We start from the raw sequence: 19,865 nt of genomic DNA on the forward strand, positions 1-19,865 counted from the left end.
GTGCGAGATATCGATACTCATCATCGGCGCAAAATCATCGCCCTTTCGTTGTTGCCTTACGATCTTTATTTTTTCTATGTTCTTATATTTTCTATGTTTTTATATATTCTTTCGTTTATGTTCTTTTTCTCTAAACTAGAGCATTATACAAGCGTTTCCGTTAATATCTGACAGAAATAAAAGAAAGAGAATACATATATTTGACATACATTTATTTTACAATAGCGATCTACTGTCCGGTAATTAATATGGCAAAAAAGTACTATATACAGCACTTATAAAAATACATTTCGGAACATATTCTTATATAGATTTTAAATTAGATTGCAATATTATTATCTTTATTAATGTCTTCCAGTGACGCGATCTATTATCGTTTGTGTTAGCACTCTTTGTGCCACGTTTCGCGCCAAATTCGTCAGTTGATCTTGAATACCAGGACGTTTGGTGGTGGTCATATAATTTTGACCTGGATAATATCCTCCTGGATAATTTCCTCCTGGATAATTTCCTGCTTGTGGATAATTTTGTGGGTAACCTTGATTTGCATACGGCGGACGCTGTTGATTATTATATGGATACCCTGAAGAAGGATATCCTGCATTTTGAGGCGGATAATTACTGGGATATGGATTTCTTTGCGGATATGATGGTTGTGGATAGCTTGGATAATTTGACGATTGTGGATAGCTTGGATAGGCAGCATTTAAGGTATTAGCGCCAGTTCGTCTAATAGTTTGCTCATTATAAGAATTTCCAGAATTATCCGGATATCCCGAAGTACCGCTATTACTACTTGGATATCCAGATCTTGTTGGATAACCAGAACTGCTTCTGGATGGGTAATCGGGAAATCCACTTGAAGGATAACCTGATGATCCTCTGGAGGGATAACCAGATGTTCCGCTGGACGGATAACCGGATGATCCGCTGGAGGGATAACCTGATGATCCACTGGACGGATAACCGGATGATCCACTAGAAGGATAACCGGACGATCCGCTAGACGGATAACCGGATGATCCGCTGGTGGGATTACCAGATGTCCTGCTGATGGGATTACTAGATGATCCGCTGGAGGGATATCCGGATGATCCGCTGGAGGGATAACCAGATGATCCACTGGATGGATAACCGGATGAAGTGCTAGAAGGATAACCGGATGATCCGCTGGAGGGATAACCAGATGATCCACTGGATGGATAACCAGATGATCCACTGGAGGGATAATCGGATCGGGGTTGATTTGTCGATGTAGAATCGGAAGATCCAGAACTTGGGTAACCACTACTACTAGGATATCCAGAGCCAGACGGATATCCAGAAGATTTCGGATACGATTGTCCGTCCGAAATTCTAGAAGTACTTGAAGATTCAGCTTCTGTTTGATGATCAGTGTCTCGTTTTGGAACTATTCGTGTCTCAATTTCGTCGCTTTCTGTATACAATAATAATAATAATAATATAATAATAATATTACAATAATATAACATTTAAAATTAAATGTTAAAAATTATTTAATAAGTGGTGTAATTATATATCTTCGTAAAAAAACATCACTTTAAAATGAGCTTGATATCCGTCATGCATATATATGCAAACATGATTTATACTATACATGCATTGCGAATGTATTTCGTAAAAACATGTTAAACAGATGCAATAACAATGTTATACCTAGTTGCGAGTCGAAGATTTGAATAATTGAAAAAGCAATCGCCTAAAAATATAAAACCCAGCTTTGGTTTTCGGTTCTCACTTTGCATAGAGAAAGAAATTTTGAAATATTATAAAAACTCTTCGTGACGAAAAACTAAGATGTAATATTTACTTTGAAAATTTAACTTAACAACGCTTAGATAAAATCAAATAGTTTATAGAAATTATAATTACGAGCAGGTCAATGCAATTTCACAGTTATACATATAAATATGCAAGAATTTCATTTATAAAATCATTATAAATGAATATTTATTTCAATTAGTTGCAATCAATATTACATTATATTTGTTTTTATTACATAACAAGACTAGTTATATAGTCTCATATTATACATGTATGTAAACGATACAAATATCAATTGGCACCCATTTTATATTAATATTTCGCAGTTAGTTGTATAAGTAAAAGATATATAAATTGATTTTTAGCCAGAAAATGTCCAAACTCTGTTTCCATTACTATCCACGTGAGTATGAGTTTCATAATAATTGTTTCTTGTTGGCACAACAATTCTATTAGAACTGGTCGGTCGAGGTTGACGATCATCGCCGAACAGGCGATTGAAGATGGAACCGTCGCCTACAGTGTTTCGGGAACCGGAATAACCGCTATATCTTCCTCCGTTTGACGAAGATCTAGGTGGCGGCGATGGAACTCTTGGTGTCGTACGATATGAAGAAATAGAGCTATCACCTATAGTATTCCTGTGACCGTTATATCTTCCCCCATATGATGAAGATCTAGGGGGTGGCGATGGAATTCTTGGTGTCGTTCGATGTGATACTTGATTTATTCCCGGAGGTAATGCTGTTGAATCACACGATGAGAAAAGGGACTAATACAAAAAGCAAGATCTTTTGTGTTATAAAATCTTTGCTAATTGTTAACTGACTATTCCTTGTAAGAAGATAATAGACGTGATACATAAAACGTCGTATGGTTATTACATTATTCTTAATGATCATAATTATTTGCTTTTTACATATTATTTTTATAAAAGATAGAAACAATAAAGCTATACTTCAACAAATTTATGAATGAATATTAATTAATAATGAATATATACATACACATATACATAAAATATATTACAAATAAATACAATTTTCTTCACGTGTATTAATTCACACGAGCAACGCTGTCTATTCCTTTTGCACTACAATAATTGATATGTATTATTGTTATGTTAAATAAATTTGCATGCAAGATAATTGTCTAAATAGAGATATTTATAATGTTTGTTTATTTTTATTAGAGTATTGCCATACAAGTCTCAATCTTAAAAATAAACAATTTTATTAACATTTATCTCATTTAATCTATATTACTATGAGACATTTAATCTCTTTCTCTCTTTCTTTTACATCTTATGTATGATAAATTAATTTTTTATAAAATTGATTAAAACAAAGTAAAGATTTTTTTATGATAATCCATAAATACAAGTAATCCATACATATCATGTTAAGTTTATTTTAAAACTTTGCTCTTATGTACAAAATAATTTTAAAATACACAATAAGATTTTATAATGAATTAATTTTGGAACTTCTCTCGGACATATATTTCTGTTTATGAAAAGATTAAAATATATATATTAGTTTTATAGTTTTAATTATTATATAATATCTGAAAAAATAGAAGAGAATGACTGTTTAAACAAACAAATAAATTTACAATTTTTTTTACATAAAAAATTTGTTAACTAACGACTCTCTAGTCCTTGAAGAAAAATTACTTTTAAAATTTATTTTAATTAATATGTGATATAATTGCATACAAAAATATTATAATTATATAATGTAACAGAGTATTCCTGTAATTCATCAGAATTGTTAAAAAATTATAAATAACAAAATAAAAATGTAATAAATATGCTTATTTCTATGTGTATATGTTTGCACGATGCACTCGATTACTTCTAAATAAAAAAAAAATAAAAAAAACACGAGTTATGATTCGATACAATAAGACGCAATAACTTACTTACGTACTATGATAGCGCATGAGATAACACGTGTCAAAGTTGAAGCTGATAACCCGTTTGTAAAATCTGTCTATTACATCTTGAATAAAAATTGTTGTTAAAGCGTTTTAAATCGCTTAAACGATGGAATGAAGAAATAGAGAGTGTAGCTTATTGAAAATCTTATTTTAAAAGTACTTCTTATAAATCATAAACATGTATGCATATAATTATGCACAAAATATATTATATTTTCATAGAGTTTTATTGTTCAATTATTATATTCGATTTAATAGTTATTATTATACGTGAATATTATTATTATTAATAAATTAGAAGAATTTATTATTAATGTAAAATTTTTTTTCTCATAAAATATATTATTCATCAGAAAATATTTTAAAATTATTTATAATCGATATATGTGTGTCCAACTTATAATTAGTTTCAAATGTATATAATGACACAATAAATATATAAGACAGAATATTATATAAAACTATGTTTTTCACAAAATATGATTCGCGCGATTGATTATATATATATATATATATATATATATATATATATATATATATATATATATATTATAAAATATCTGTACAAAAATTTATTTCCTACAATACTTTTCTTTATAAAACAGTCATGGACTATATTCTGAAAATAGGATTTTGATAATAATGCAACAATAATAATACAAATAAAACACGACACAAACTTTCAGAACTTGCTGAATCACCACGTCATCACAAGAAGAGGAAATAACCCAGAGAATCCTACGAGAATCATAGAGGCGATTATTCCGACTGATGCAGCATTTCTTTTACGATTAATTGAATTTGGATGATTATTGTATCCATATTGATTTGGATAATTTTGATAGGGGTAGTTTTGATATCCCGGATACTGTTGCGGATAATTATGTTGCGGAGGATATCCGGCATTTTGTGGATACATCGGCGGCTGTCCTGGTACAGGCATTCTGTTTTGAGTCGGGTACGGTGGGTACCCCAAATCCTGATGACGACCGGCCTGGTTGGTTGATTGAGGTGGATATCCATTCCCGGAAGAACTGCCAGGATACGGCGGATATCCTAGGTTGTTACCGTAAGAGGATCGGTGATGATCACTGTTGTCACCAGAAGGATACGGTGGTTCTGGCAGAGGAGCGTTGGCATTCGCGTATGGATTCGTATTGGGTTTCATGTTGTCCCCGCTCACTCGTTCACCATTCACGTAGGAAACACCAGCCGACTCGTAGCCTGCAAGGATGCCCGGTTGCTTCGTGTTGTGCGTATTTTTTTGTGCGAATTCAGTGCAAATACACGAGACATTGCAAGATGATCAGTTAGGTCGCGACAAAGTTTACAGCTTCATTTTTTATTAAACGCTTCAATTATTTATCTTAATTATTTTGCTCTCAAATTTGGATTGAGCAAGGATGATATCAAAAAATGTTTTTATTCAAAAGAAATATTTAAAATAATAAGAATTCAGAAAATAAAATGTCTTATTAAATAAAGTATAAATTCATTTTCAAAGCAATTATATATTTATATTTAAATACGAAATGTTCTTTCTTTCTATAAAGAAACTATGTGTGTATAAAACAGCTCTGTATACCTTTTTTTATACTACACACTAATTTATACTCAGACAGCAAACTCACATTATAATACACGTGAAGATTAGCTAAGCTATCTCTAGATCACATGATTTTATATCATAAGCTCTGTCATATTATAACTTGTATGTTATAAATTCAACACATAATTAATTTTAAAAAAGATATATTTTATATCGATTTATCTCTTATATATAACTTCTTTTTTGCAAATTATTTTAGATAAAAGTAATATTCTATTATATATGTATTTCATTACAATTTTTTTTCAAATAATATAAATTGAATTTAAAAAAATGAATCATTATTGAAAAAATATATTTTAATAAAATTCAATAAATCTTGATAAAATTAATGTTTTTATGGAAAAAATATTTGTTGATTCAATATAAAGATAGCTGTCATATTTAATAAATTTTATCTCTCCAACAAAGTAAATAGTTTAAAAAAAAAAAAAATATTTTATAAATAATAAATATCAGCGTAAAACATAACAATTATTTCATTTGTATCGCATATTGTTAATATAATCCCCATGCATGTAGTCTATAAGTATATAGTAATTGGAAATATGTCAATTAATTAATAAAAGTTAATATATTATATAATGTTAATAGTTAAATATAGTATACATATTTTTTATATAAAATAAAAATACTTAAATAAGTAAATTAATCATAAATATTTTTTTATCAAAGACCTGCTTGCGCCGAATAATTCTTGGCAAAAGTTCAAATTAAAATAAAAAACATATTCTTAAATAACGATTAGAAATAAATAAAGATATGATTGTACAATAAATAAAAATATGGAATATTTTTAATATTAAAAATATTTTTTTTGAAAAATCATGCCTTCCTCATTCCAATTTTGGATTACATGCTATACATAAATTCTGCAATTATGAAGGCCCATCATTCTTTCATGAATACGAAAAATGAGATTCCACGATGACTAATTTATTCCTCCTTTATCGAACAAGTTTTTTATCATGCGTTTCATGCAAATTTCAATTTACGTCGCTTTTACGTCTTCATGCTCGCAATGTGTCAAGTATTATATGCCAAGTATTATAAATAAGAAAAACAATTGTAAAAACTCACCTAATCCTGTAGACTTTTTCACACATTTTGGCGCACCACTTTCGGTCTTACAATATTCATTCTCTCCACAAACCATAGTCGTACAACTTGCTCCTGCAAATATTTTTTGAAAAACGTTACAATAATATATCAATATTATTATAAATATTCAAAACTGACATGAAAATATAAAGTTGTATATTAACAATGTATAAATTTATATTTAATTTTTATTTATTTTAAAAAATAAACTTTTCTCTCTTTTTTTATCAATTTAAATACATATATATATAAATTTAAGAAAAAATGCATTTCTGTTGAATTTATTCAAAGATTTTAATTGTTTTTTTAAATAAAATTTAAATTTAATTATCACATATTTTATTTAATAGTTGTAAGTGCATCTTAATCATTATTTTTTTCTAATAAAAAAAAATAAGACACTCGGGCGTGCTTATGTGCATCTAACATGTATTATGCACGTGTGTTATCAATTCAACCATATTCAAACATGTCGAGATTAATCAGAGCTAATCATCATTTCTCACCACTTATCCTCTGACAGGTCGGATATCGCCCGCACTTGTCGGAATAGCCAGTGCAAGGATCCTCAGCCATCACGCACGTTTCATCACTACGGCAACCGATATCTTTGCAGGTTCTTCCATATTCTAAAAATAAAAAAAAAGAACATACAAATATTTTTACGATACTTTATTACAATATGATTTATTATTTTTCATTATAAATATATAATTTAATTTTTATTATATAATTTATATTTACATTATATAATTTATATTTATATTATATTTTGTTATTCAAGTGTGGCATTTTATATTTATTACTTACTGTTATAAGAAGCTGTATCTGGAATGATGGCAATTATCAGCAACATCCCGAAAAGGACGGTAAATGTAGTGTGTGAAAACATTTTCTGAAAATAAAATCGAAATAAAAATGTTACTATTATAATAAAAATAATAATTTATCAGCAGAGAAAAAAAAACAATGCAAATGTATTTTTGTCAGTTCGTCTTCTATCGATGTTTCCAATTCAGTTTTCTATTACAACATAAAAAAACAACGATGAATCGAAAACATATACATATATAGTCGAACGTTTTCCATTGAATTTTTTTAAAGAGTCGGCAGGTGCGAGAGGAGCGGTATGTCATAGAGCAGGGGCGAATTTTGGAAATTAAGAACCCACGTGGCATTGTATTTTGCTCTATTATGGCTCTTTATGCGCACAGTTTATATGTAAATGTCATAAAATTAATTTTAGCGACGTTTTTGTATTATAGAAATTTCATGACATTTCGCGAACATCGCATTTGATACTTGGCAGTATTTCTTGTACCATCGCTATCCTTGGATTAAGCGTGACGCAGTATCGTATTCGAAGGTTGGAGACCCATAACACGCTCGCGGCGATCTTTTATATACCCGCTATTGCCAGAAAAATTGCAAATAAATTAGAAATCGATGCGAGAAATATGACAATTCGTTTGAACTATGCGAAGAATCGTATCGATTATCCGAAAAATCCAATCGTTGTTTACGAGGAAAATTAAAAGAAATTGCGCAACGAAAATATATATGTCTATGCGTTTCGTTGTATTTTTTTTTTTTCATTATTTTGCGACGAATAACACACAATAATAATTGATATTTAGAAATTGTCGATTCGTTATCTTCGGAAGGAATTTATTTTACATACTGCGTTTCTAACACAATTGGCTTAAAGATGGAATATTTATCTATACATATATGTATGACAGTAATGTATGTGTGTGTGTGTGTGTGTGTCGATGACATATCTCACAAAACTTTCTTTGTGCAAAAGAATAAAAGCAACTTATATTAATCATCGCTTACCTGTTTGTTTCCGCACTTTATGGAGCTCTAATATTCTGCGTAGTCGCCACAATAGTCGACGCGTTACTAAAATCTGGCTCGACCGACTCCGACTCGACCAATACGGCTGCTTTTCTGACGCATTCGGAAGTTGGAGCGAGAGAGAACGATGAATCTCAGAAATAAGCGTGACGAAGATGTCAAAGAAGAAGGTCACACGATTTGACGAAGGAAGGGATAAAAAGACTATGTATATGTGATGCATGTTCAGAAATATTGGACGAGTGTGTATATGTGCATGTGAAATTGATGATATTGATACTGGAATTTTATGAAAAAATACGCCAATTAATATTTAGTCATCAGTATATTTACTGTTGTTTTTCATCCGCACACTCTACACATTTCTTCTAATATATATATAAATATAGTTTCATAATTTTTTCTTATATAAATATAATATATAGATTATAATTAAAAAAAAATAATAATATTGTATAATTATTTTCAATTTATAAATAAAAAAGATATTATATAAATAATAAATATCAATAAATATCAATAAATATCAATTAATTATATATTTATTTATCAATTAATATATTTTTTTTTAACTATATATATATATTAAAAATCAAGATTACACAAAATTACAAACTTTAATTTTTCCGGTTAACAAAGATCCTGTTTATATACGAAGATCTTGCGAAGATTCAAATCATTTTAGTGGAGATTTTACCTTCATACGATATTGTAGAAATCTGCTGTGATTTGCTGAGAACAGAATTGTGGCTATTTAGTTCCACGTTCGTATTTCATAAATGTAGTTAGCGTCACTGGTCGTCACCGGTCCCCGTCACATCTGTTTTTGACATGTTCAGCTTGGTATTTAGAGCTGTATCTTTTCGTGAATATATTTCTTCGAATTCAAGAAAAAAAGTAAGATGTCAAAAATGAATTCGAAAGACAAGGATAATAAGACATTGCACGATAAACTGAAGCAGTTTTTTCGCATAAATAAAGGTAAGTATTTTATATTTCATATATATATATAGATATATATATTCTCTTTCTTTTCGCATACAATTTTTGTTACACTATATTATATTAATAATTAATAATTGCGCTGGCATTGCAGGAAATTACAAGAGTCGCGAAGATTTCACATTGACTCACGATATCGAGAAAGAAATTAGTCCCGATAGTCCAGTGCATCACCGTACCAAGGCGATCAAGGAGCTTTCCGATGCAGTACTCAATCAACAATGGGAAGATGTATGTGTACATGTGTATATAAAATTATATCATGTTATTCTCGTAAACACTTTACATGAGAATAGAGATATTAAACAAAATAATATTTTATGTCTAATTTTTTCTACTACTTATGCTAGAGAGCAGCAGAACGTTTGTGGAGCCTAGTTCAAGATTTACTAGCAAAGGATGTTCCTCGTGAATATAGGCATTTAACATTAAATTTCCTAAAATGCCTGGTACAAGGACAATATTCGAAACTTTCATCATTGATGCGTGTAAAATTTTTCATGGTGGTGAAGGAGTATGATATACCCGAGGACATTGGTCCTAGGTATTGCAATAAGTTGAAATATTTATTATTTCACGATTTTTAAATTTTTGTGTCTATTATGTATTATTGTATTTAAATATTACAGATTAGAATTGTTACAAACATTAACAGAACATGGAAAAGATATTTTGCATTTGGAAGAAAGAATGGGACCTTTCCTGTTAGAATGGATGCCTACGGTAACAGCTGGAGATGGGAAAAGAGGAGCCGAGTTTTTATCTCTTCTTGTAAATGTTATCAAATTTAATTCAGCTTACATCGATGAGGATATTATATCTGGTCTTGTTCAGTAAATATTTTAATATTTTTTTTTGTAGGTTAAATCATTTAATGCAACAATTTATTATAATTATTTTTTTCAGGTATATCTCTCATTTGTGTTATTATAGTAATAATACCGAAGTTGTTTCCGGATGTTTGGAAGCCCTTGATGCAATTATGTGTTATAGTAATTTGCAATCAGATTCATTACAAACATTTATTATAGCCTTATGCAGAAGCGTAAATGTTGAGACTTATTGCCAAACAAGCTGGAAGGTACAATAATGATATATGTATAATATCTAAATTAAAAAATATAAATTCTTTTTTTTTTATTAATTGTATATACTGAAAATGAAGAAATATATTTTTTATTTCTGACTAGATAGTTTTGCAAATTGTATACGTACTTGTACAATATATAATTATAAATTATAAATTAATGATTTTTGTTTTAATAAAATTTTAATAAATTTTAAATTCTTTATTTTTTATATATTGATTTGTAAACAAAATATAAAAGTGTAAATCATAATATAATATAATTTTCATAAGTTTTTACACATTTTACAGATTATGCGGAATTTATTAGGGACACATATGGGTCATTGTGCTTTATATACTATGTGTCGGTTGCTACAAGATGTAAATTTTCAACGTGACGTTCGTTTGCTTCGAGGAGCAGTGTTTTATATAAATATGGGTTTGTGGGGTGCACATAGAATACCAAAATTAGAATGTACACCAGCATCTGTTTTGCCCTCATTTTATCAGGTATGTATTATCAAGTATTTTATGAAAATTATAACTATAAAATATAATATTGTATGATACAAAGTATAAAAATTTATTTACATTGTCAGGCTCTTCAATGCAATCATCCAATTGTTATGTATGAAGTTACCCTATCAATACAAAGATTAGTGAACAAATATGGTAATGAATTATGGGATCCTACATGGAGTATTATTCTTGATATCATAGAATTAATTATTACTCACACTGGTAAGATTTATTGAAATGTTTTATAGAGTTATTTTATAATGAGCATTAGAAGCTACAATATAATAATTATGCATTTTATATATTGTCCAGAAACAAGTAATCAGCCAGCTACTAGACAAGTTTCTATGAGTTTACATGAAACAATTACCAATATTGAAAGTTTACTTGATGCAAACAATTACAATGGTTGCATTCAACGCTTTTATGATCTTGTTGAACGTTGCAGCGATTCTCGACCTGTAAGTGGATAAATATGTAAAATATATTTTCTTAACTTAGTATTTAGTTACTAGTGATTATTTTTATTTTCAGGAAGAATCTGTATTAAAGTTAATTGAATATAAAGCATCTATGATAGGTCCTACATATTACCAATGGCAGGCCAAATTAGGATCCTTGATGGAACGTTATTACAAAAATGAAACACGTACAGCAATTAGGATAAAGGTTCTTGATGTTCTGACTAATGTTATTCGCATTAATAGGTATTATGTATAAATTATTTTTACTTCCAATTTTAGTTTAAAAATATATAAACATTTAGCACAATTGCATGCATTATTACTATATATATACACATATTATAATTGTATATTTAATAGATCCAGATACGAAGATGAACTTATCGAACGAATTGTTGTACCACATACACAACATGTGGATGTAGATCCAGATATTACGATACGTACTGTTACAGCAAATTTATTGATAGATCTTTGTTTGGAATGTGATACCAAGCGATGTATAGAACTTTTGGACATATTGGAAAAGGTATTAAAATTATTTGTTAGAGTAATTAAAGAATATAGAAAAAATATTTATATATCTTTATAATGTGGGATGTTTTTTGTTTATTTAGATAATCAACAAGCCTTTTACATCGGACGTTTCAATTTCTATAGATGCTGATATCAAAGATGTAAAAACTGCTGTTGTTGGAATTATAAAGATATTCACTTCCAAAATCTATCGCTTACCATCGAGTCATGCGATTTATGCTTATAAGATTTTAGTGAATCATCTTGAACAACATTACAAAGAACCGTCCGTCTTCCATGATATATCAACAACACGTTATTTGGTAATTGTTTTGCTACTAAAATAAAAGCTATTATAGATATATAGATATATAAAAACATAATATATTATATATATGTATATATATATATATATATATATATATATATATATATTGCAGATTTTTGAGTGTTTTTTAAAAATCAGAGCAAATTCTTTGTGTCATCTTGGTATACTAGAAGCACCAAATACAACTCGATTTAGTCCCTATCTTATTTTGGAACATGGTGCAACAGAGCGTATGAATAATGTAGGTGGAGGTAATAGTCCTCCACCAGCTAGTCCTGTGCCATTGCAGCTTTTATCTTGTCATATTACACCAATGTCTTTAACTCATGGATGTAAAACTATTATTTCATGTATCAAACAAGAAAAAGGTAAAATGTTTTTCTTAAGAAAATTTTCATATAGTTTTAAGAGAAACTATGTATGCAAAATATAATATTTATATGTTATATTTTTTGACAGATTGGAAAGTTTTATATCTAATATTAAAGGAATTGCCACAAGTGATGCAGAATAGAGTACTGGTATTATCTCGTCATAGTAATGATATCGATTTCTTTGCGGCAGCCTTATGTTCAATGGTCAGTTAATTTGTGCTTTATATACTTTTTTGTATTCATAAATATAATTTATTTTTTTATTTATTAATTTAAATAAATTCAATCTTTTTAGGTGAGTGACAAGAGTCTGCGTCTCCCCGAATCACTTTATAATGTTCCACCAAAGTTTACTCTTTCCGAATTTCGGGTTTACGTTTTCCCAGTGCTAGCATCTCTAGCATCATATCACGCGCATTTGGAACCCAATCTACAACAACGTTTAATAAAATGTCTAGAGGTAAGACATAGTAGTGTTATACATAATAGCAAGTTAATAAGAATCACAGAAATGAAGAACTCTTTTTCTTTTTCGTCTCTCACAAAATATTTTAATTCACTTTTAGGTTGGCCTTACAGCAAAATGTGCGAGCCAATGCGTAACCAGTCTCACAATCTGCACACTAGAAATGCGCGATGCAATGAATAAACTTTTAACAGAAGTGTTATTAAATTTATCAAAGATCTCCGCAACAGTCTATATTGCTATACCTATTTTAGAATTTTTATCAAGTAAGTCTAGTATTATCATAAGTATGCTCAATAAAATTTTTATTTTATTAATAACTGTAATTTTTCTCTATTTTAGCTCTAACTAGATTACCAAAAGTTTTTGCCAGTTTTATTGGGGATCAGTATATGTCTGTATTTGCAATATTACTGCCATACACTAATCCTTTTAAATACAATCATTATACAGTATCTTTGGCTCATCATGTAATTGCAGTATGGTTTTTGAAGTGTAGACTTCCCTTTCGGAGAGATTTTGTTAAATTTATTATTACAGTATGTATCAATGTTAATCACAAGAATATTTGAGAATATTGAGCAAAAGATTATTTTTTACTACTGTTCTTTTTTTTCTGAAAAACAGGGGTTGAAAGCAAATGTGATAGTTCCTTTTGAGGAAGGGCATTTGATGAAATCTGATTTTAGTATTATTAATGAAGATTCCTCAAATAGAAAACGTAGCTCCAGTTTAACTGAACAAGTAGGAATATATTTATATTAAAATTTATGATAATTATGTTTACAAAAGTTCTAATAATTTTAATAATTTTACAGATAAATTTTAAATTTATAATTGTAATTACACATATATGTGTGTATGTTAATGTAATTACAATTATAAATTTAGAATTTGTTATTTTGCATTATTGTATTATTGTTATGTATTATTTATTTTTAATTGTTTTATATAAATTAAATATACATATATATGTGTTTTTACAGGGTAGTAGAGGTCGAAGAGAAAGACCGATAATGGCGAATCGAATGATAGGGGAAAGTAGAGCTTTAGATTTAAAACCTCCAATTGATGAAGCTTTAATGAACTTTCATATTGAACTTACTGAAACTTGTATTGACTTAATGGCTCGTTATACATTTTCGAATTATTCGGCGCGGCCTAAAAGGTGATTCTAAGTAATTTGAATCAAATATAAGATATGACATTTGGAAAAATATTGAAAGATATAATGAAGAATATAATATATTATTGATAATAGGTTACCAGCTGCTGATTTTCTCCTTAAAGAAGGTCAGTCAATGACTTGGATTCTTGGCAATAAACTTATCACAGTAACGACAAGTGGTTGCAGTAATAAAGCTATGCGCGGTGGACTTTGCGATAATTGTTGGGCAGCGTGTAAACCTGGCCTTCTATTGCTGGATCATACAAAAACATCTCAGTCAAACTTGCAACGTACTTCAAGTATTGAGGTTCTTTATCTTTAGATATATACATATATGATACAATTTACAGTATTCATTATTGTTTTTTTTACATACCAAAAATAATATTGCAATGCATTAAAAAAAAAAATGTATTACATAAGAAATCATATTTATAGACATCGAAGGAAGAGAAGTTATCTAGACAATCCTCTGGTGGCCATGGAAGTTCAACTGCGAATACTGCTACGAATTCTCCCACAGAGGAATCTAAAAAATCTACGGAAGATTCTGATAGCGCGAAAAAGGAATTTGTTATAGAGAAGACTGACAAGGATCAGATTGAATTGTCAAAGCTAGGACAGATATTGAATAACGATAAACAAGATGGACATATACTTTGTGCTTGCTGGTGTCAAGGATGGGCTGAAATATGCGTGCGTAGACCCACAGGTGATATGTCGTGGATTACGAGAATACAAAATTCTACGCAATTTGAAACTCCTATGGATTTTCCTGCACATGATATTATGGCTCTATATATGCCGAATCAAGACATAATACCGAATAAGCAACAAGAGGGTGCATCAGAATATTCTGATGATGAAGCAGAGGTATTTTTAAAATTAATTAAGCTATAATACCAATTGATAAATCGTTAAAAAAGTTTTTGTATAATATATATCTTAATATGATATATTTTTTTTTTTAATACAGGATATACCAAACAAAAATATTAATCAGTCACAGAGCGAATCCAGCGTCAAATCCGCGTTATCTTCTATATCGTCAGGTCCTATTGCAATACCAGGTTCACCAGCTCGACCTAGTCCATCTCGACAAAGCTCAAGAGACAGTTTAGAAAGCTTAGAAGAAGGTGAAGAAGGTATGTATTATTATAATATTCTTGTTTCCTTTTTTTAATAAATTTCTAAAATAATATAAAAATTTTTCGTAGATACGCGGCGTTCCAGAAATCCAGTGCGCCGATCGAATTCCAGTCCAGAGATGAGCGCTAATTGGAAAAATCCATTTTTAAATAAAGAGAAACTAAATGTGCAGCAGCAACTTGATAAAGATTTTACTTGCTCAGATCTAGAAATTAAACTGGATGCAGAACTGAAGAAACATTCAAAAAATATTTATGCAAAAGATATGAGGTATATTTCTAAAAAAATTTTACATGTACAAAAATATATTATTACAATTAATTAATAATTTTTAACTTTTTCTTTTTTGCTATTCTTATTATTATTAAATTTTCAAAAGCTTTGTGATTATCATTGAAGAACGTTATTTTTTTATAATTATATCTAACATTTTTTATTCATTATTTATTTTATAGAGTCAGTTGTGAAGCTATACCAGAAGAAATATTTGGTATGGGAACAACTCCACCTTCGTCGGAAAATACTGGAGACCATCCAAACGCATTACGTTCGCAACGATCCTATCCAGGAGCAACGCAAGTTACTCAAACTATTTCAGTAACCGTTAGCAATACTGTACCGCCATCACCGACAACTGTACAGGTAAACGACATTAATAAAATAACAAAATTTATACCTAACATTAAAATTATTTTAGGCACCAGGAAATTATTTAGGAATACAAATACGCCCGACACAAATACAATCATCTACTTCAAAAGCGCCACAATCACCCACTCAAATTTACTCCCGATTATCTAGTCTTGATTATAGTCAAAAACAAATGTCTGTTGAAAATAAACCACCTATTGGACGAAACTTTGCAGATAAAGTATATCGAGAGAGAATTAAATTTTTTAAAAATAATTTCTTTTATGCACATATACATCACATAATTTATAATTGATCACTTTTCTAGCAAAAGGATGAGAGGCCGGATCCATCTATGTTGCCTCCTTTACCTATAACTATACCTTTTCGTGACAGAGGCCACACGATCTCTGTTATGAGTCCAGTAAAAAAATCACGAGGGGAGTGGGATAACATGCGACGAGGCAATTCACCTCGTGTAAAGGATCCGCCACGAACAGGCATTAATCCAAGGTTGTATATTGCTACATCCTTCAATTAAATCTATTATGTGTTTTAGAATTTTTTTGCAACATAATACATCATGGTTTCCTGGAAAATCACATTGTCATGTTACAGTTTCGTATTTCTTCAACTTTACCATGCAGCACATTTTGGCACTACCACAGAAAAGCCTTTGTTAGTTCCACAGACAACAGCTATACAACGCGCGGTGACAAATTTAGATAGAATACAACCATACGAGACTCATAAAATTGGAGTGCTTTATGTTGGTCCAGGACAAGCTTCGAATGAAACTGAGATTTTGGCAAATCAGCATGGTTCTCTCCGTTACACCGAATTTTTGAAACGATTAGGTACGTTAATTCGACTAAAAGATGTCGATGAAAATGTATTCCTAGGCGGATTGGATCGTAACGGTGAAAATGGAGATTTTGCTTATATTTGGCAAGACGATGTTACACAGGTTTGTAATCGATATTTTCTATCAAATTAATTCAGATGGCATTTTTTATTTAATAATTCGAAAACTTTTTAGGTAGCTTTTCATGTTGCGACACTAATGCCTACAAAAGCAAGCGACCCAAAATGTACATCTAAAAAAACCCACATTGGGAATAATTATGTAACACTTGTTTACAATGAATCTGACGAACCATATAATATACAGACAGTTAAGGTGAATATGTACAGGATTGAAATATATACCTTTATAAATTTTGTTATATTTTCGTGTTCAATTCATTTTATTTTACATATTCTTTCAGGGTCAGTTTAATTATGCTTGCGTGGTAATACAACCTTTAGATCATGGTACTAATCAAGTCACGGTACAAGCGCGAGAGGAGTTGGCCGAGCATATCGGTCACAGCGAGCCTAAAATAATTTCTGACCAGAATCTAGCGATTCTTTCACGACAACTTGCTTTGCATGCTAATGTAAGTGTTGTAAAAGTTTTTACAGGAAAAAATTAGATATAATTTAAATATAAATATATATATATATTTTTTTTTTTTTTTCAGCTCGCCTCAATGGTTTGTTCGTCTTTGAAGCAAAATAGTCACAATCCATACGCCTCTAATTGGTTGGAGCGATTACGCCATATTAAGCGGCTAAGAAATAGAGTATTGCAAGAATCCGTTAACAACAATCCGGATACTGCTGCGGACGAATTATCGCCGAGAACTAACAAGCGTGTTTATATGGACGACTTTACGGAATATACAACATAGTTTTATTGTATAACATGATAACTGTACATTGAAAATGAGAATGATGAGACTAAATCTGATTATGCATTGAAAGAGTTAACATATTAAATGCATTAATTATCGAACTGTTTAGAAATTGGAAAGTATTTTCAATTTAGAAATTGAAAATATGAATTTTATTATAATATATTATCAGATCTTATATTAAATGTATAATCGATGTTCTTTTTTTGCTTGATAAAAAAACTAAATATATCATCTTTTATATTAATATATATGGATGATTTATAGGAGCAATTATCTCTTCTAATCAGGCTGTATTCTGATATGCCAGTACTAAAAATCTATAGTATACATGACGTAAACTCTAGATTTTCAATACTTGCAATAAATATCATAACGCAGACAAGTATCAAAATGGATGCAAGAGACATTAAAATTATTTTTATTCTATTTTGAATAAAATATTCATATTTGCTCTTGCATTTTATCAAAATTCTGTTAATCTCATTGAATAACTTTACCGATTGATAAATTAATTTAATCAAAAAATTTAAGCTAAAAATCATCTAAAAATTGCCAATATTGTAAACAGAATTCAATATAATTTGAATCAAATTTTTTATTTTAACGCACAAATGTAATAAAAAATATCAAGTGTGTCATTGTTGTGTTTGATTATTGATAGGTACAAAAAATCATTTTTACGTTTATAACAAAATATAAATTCAAAGTTATACTAACATTTTAATTTCTGACTTGTAAACATCAGATATATATTTATATTCACAGTTATGGCTGCGGGAAGACTCTACAGATGCATCAAAGCATTAACCAATCACGATAAAGAAATCTTTATTCTTTTTTGTCTTGTTCAATCATTGGTTCAATCAAATGCTTCGAAGTTTCCTTCGCGTTTTCCCGACTGCAGCCTATCATACTTGTGGCGCCAAGAGTTGTGTGTCTGCTATAATTTTATCTGTCTACTGGATATATATGATTAGTATCGCTTTTTGCTCAACAAGATATCATGTCGAATAGCCATCTATTTCTTCCATCTGGATTTCCACGAGCACCTCTTGGTCTTGGAATCGGACGTTACGTCTGTCAGCTGCAGAGGATAACTTTAAAGTTCTGCAAAAATCATGGCACAAGTAGAGGACTGAGGTAATTTTTGCCTAACCTATTTTTTGTTGTTGATATTTTTGTGCTTTTCATACACGATAATGCAAGATTATTAAACCAATGTATAATTTTGTGCGCAGAGGTTTTATAGAACACGATCTAGTCCAATTTGCAAGAGAAAATCCTGGAGTCGTTGTATATGCTAAACCAAGAAGACACAAGCATCCAGTTATAGTCGCCGAATATCGTATGCATATCTGAGAAATAAATGATTATTTTTAAATCAATGTAATACTGATATAATGTATATTTTGTGTCTAGTAAATGGTGGTAGACATTGGATAGATGTTGCTAATTATAGTCGGGATGATATTATAAAGTGGATGGAGTTATTGCGTACACAGATTCACAACAGTTCTTCAATGAGACTGCGCAAGCTATGGCATACAGATTTTCCATCAATCCAAGGCCCATGGACACCATTTACCTTTAAAGAACCAAAATTAAACTTGGCAAAGTTTCCTAATGTAATTATACTATATTCAAGACAAGATTTTTAGATTAAAAATATTGAACATATAACGTATATAAAAAATTATGATTATTAAAATCAGAATGTATTCTATAAAATAGAATAAATTCTGATTTTAGACATATATATTATATAATATACATATACATATATATTCATTCTTTCCTTTTGTAGAAAGAACTTGGTGCATCTGTTAAATTACATCCTACAGCAACGGAACAACTTATCGAATTATTCAAAGCTCAGCAGTTGGCTAATGAAAATAAAACAGATGATTCTATAGCTGTTCAGAAAGATAATGAATATGTTCAAAAAACATAATTTCTAATAATTTTCTTCATTTTCATTATTTATAATGTATATAATAGCATAAAATATACAGTATAGAAAATAGAATCGTATATTTTTACTATATAATAACCAGTATACTTATAACAGAAAAATTACTTAACAATTTTATTTATTATCAAGTGTACATTGTACGTTTTATATATATATATATATATATATATATA

General features: G+C 29.5%; 3 protein-coding genes across 5 annotated transcripts; 2 read left to right on the plus strand and 1 right to left on the minus strand.

Moving 5' to 3' along the window:
• Window positions 1-195: 195 nt before the first annotated feature.
• LOC126850442 (uncharacterized protein DDB_G0284671-like) lies at window positions 196-8,430 on the minus strand. Of its 2 annotated transcripts, XM_050593456.1 has the most exons (6): window positions 8,276-8,430; window positions 7,247-7,331; window positions 6,943-7,065; window positions 6,416-6,508; window positions 2,152-2,529; window positions 196-1,438 (listed from the first exon to the last, which is right to left on the minus strand). In XM_050593456.1, the coding sequence occupies exons 2-6, from the start codon at window positions 7,326-7,328 to the stop codon at window positions 345-347; spliced, it is 1,770 nt and encodes a 589-aa protein (XP_050449413.1). In that variant the 5' UTR covers window positions 7,329-7,331; window positions 8,276-8,430; the 3' UTR covers window positions 196-344. The 2 variants fall into 2 exon arrangements, with proteins under 2 accessions (XP_050449413.1, XP_050449411.1); XM_050593454.1 differs by lacking the exon at window positions 2,152-2,529.
• Window positions 8,431-9,083: 653 nt separating this feature from the next.
• On the plus strand, window positions 9,084-18,347 carry LOC126850440 (tuberin). Of its 2 annotated transcripts, XM_050593447.1 has the most exons (29): window positions 9,085-9,277; window positions 9,393-9,529; window positions 9,649-9,842; window positions 9,928-10,131; window positions 10,205-10,379; window positions 10,677-10,877; window positions 10,967-11,108; window positions 11,199-11,347; window positions 11,421-11,593; window positions 11,711-11,879; window positions 11,968-12,189; window positions 12,307-12,562; window positions 12,654-12,772; window positions 12,864-13,028; window positions 13,135-13,300; window positions 13,377-13,573; window positions 13,662-13,778; window positions 14,021-14,202; window positions 14,296-14,509; window positions 14,641-15,075; window positions 15,179-15,347; window positions 15,420-15,621; window positions 15,807-15,993; window positions 16,049-16,222; window positions 16,310-16,494; window positions 16,600-16,948; window positions 17,021-17,161; window positions 17,250-17,420; window positions 17,505-18,347. In XM_050593447.1, the coding sequence occupies exons 1-29, from the start codon at window positions 9,199-9,201 to the stop codon at window positions 17,712-17,714; spliced, it is 5,484 nt and encodes a 1,827-aa protein (XP_050449404.1). In that variant the 5' UTR covers window positions 9,085-9,198; the 3' UTR covers window positions 17,715-18,347. The 2 variants fall into 2 exon arrangements, with proteins under 2 accessions (XP_050449405.1, XP_050449404.1); XM_050593448.1 differs by lacking the exon at window positions 16,049-16,222 and having other exon boundaries at window positions 9,084-9,277.
• Window positions 18,348-18,602: 255 nt separating this feature from the next.
• Window positions 18,603-19,746, plus strand: LOC126850449 (39S ribosomal protein L43, mitochondrial). Its single transcript, XM_050593475.1, has 4 exons — window positions 18,603-18,860; window positions 18,959-19,065; window positions 19,140-19,345; window positions 19,525-19,746. The coding sequence occupies exons 1-4, from the start codon at window positions 18,724-18,726 to the stop codon at window positions 19,669-19,671; spliced, it is 597 nt and encodes a 198-aa protein (XP_050449432.1). The 5' UTR covers window positions 18,603-18,723; the 3' UTR covers window positions 19,672-19,746.
• Window positions 19,747-19,865: the final 119 nt, after the last annotated feature.

The sequence above is a fragment of the Cataglyphis hispanica genome, chromosome 6, assembly GCF_021464435.1.
Source record: "Cataglyphis hispanica isolate Lineage 1 chromosome 6, ULB_Chis1_1.0, whole genome shotgun sequence".
In the NCBI taxonomy this organism is placed as follows: domain Eukaryota; kingdom Metazoa; phylum Arthropoda; class Insecta; order Hymenoptera; family Formicidae; genus Cataglyphis; species Cataglyphis hispanica.

What these genes read in the sequence shown, in the direction of transcription:
- LOC126850442 (XM_050593456.1), bottom strand. Translation starts at nt 7,328, where the DNA reads ATGTTTTCACACACTACATTTACCGTCCTTTTCGGGATGTTGCTGATA. An exon ending in GAAAAAGTCTACAGGATTAG is followed by an intron (nt 2,530 to 6,415) that starts GTGAGTTTTTAC and finishes GTGATTCAACAG; the next exon opens with CATTACCTCCGGGAATAAAT. An exon ending in CAGAGTTTGGACATTTTCTG is followed by an intron (nt 1,439 to 2,151) that starts GCTAAAAATCAA and finishes TATTGTATACAG; the next exon opens with AAAGCGACGAAATTGAGACA.
- LOC126850440 (XM_050593447.1), top strand. Translation starts at nt 9,199, where the DNA reads ATGTCAAAAATGAATTCGAAAGACAAGGATAATAAGACATTGCACGAT. An exon ending in TATTTTAGAATTTTTATCAA is followed by an intron (nt 13,301 to 13,376) that starts GTAAGTCTAGTA and finishes TCTCTATTTTAG; the next exon opens with CTCTAACTAGATTACCAAAA. An exon ending in AACGTACTTCAAGTATTGAG is followed by an intron (nt 14,510 to 14,640) that starts GTTCTTTATCTT and finishes TCATATTTATAG; the next exon opens with ACATCGAAGGAAGAGAAGTT.
- LOC126850449 (XM_050593475.1), top strand. Translation starts at nt 18,724, where the DNA reads ATGTCGAATAGCCATCTATTTCTTCCATCTGGATTTCCACGAGCACCT. An exon ending in AGTTATAGTCGCCGAATATC is followed by an intron (nt 19,066 to 19,139) that starts GTATGCATATCT and finishes TTTTGTGTCTAG; the next exon opens with TAAATGGTGGTAGACATTGG. An exon ending in ACTTGGCAAAGTTTCCTAAT is followed by an intron (nt 19,346 to 19,524) that starts GTAATTATACTA and finishes TTCCTTTTGTAG; the next exon opens with AAAGAACTTGGTGCATCTGT.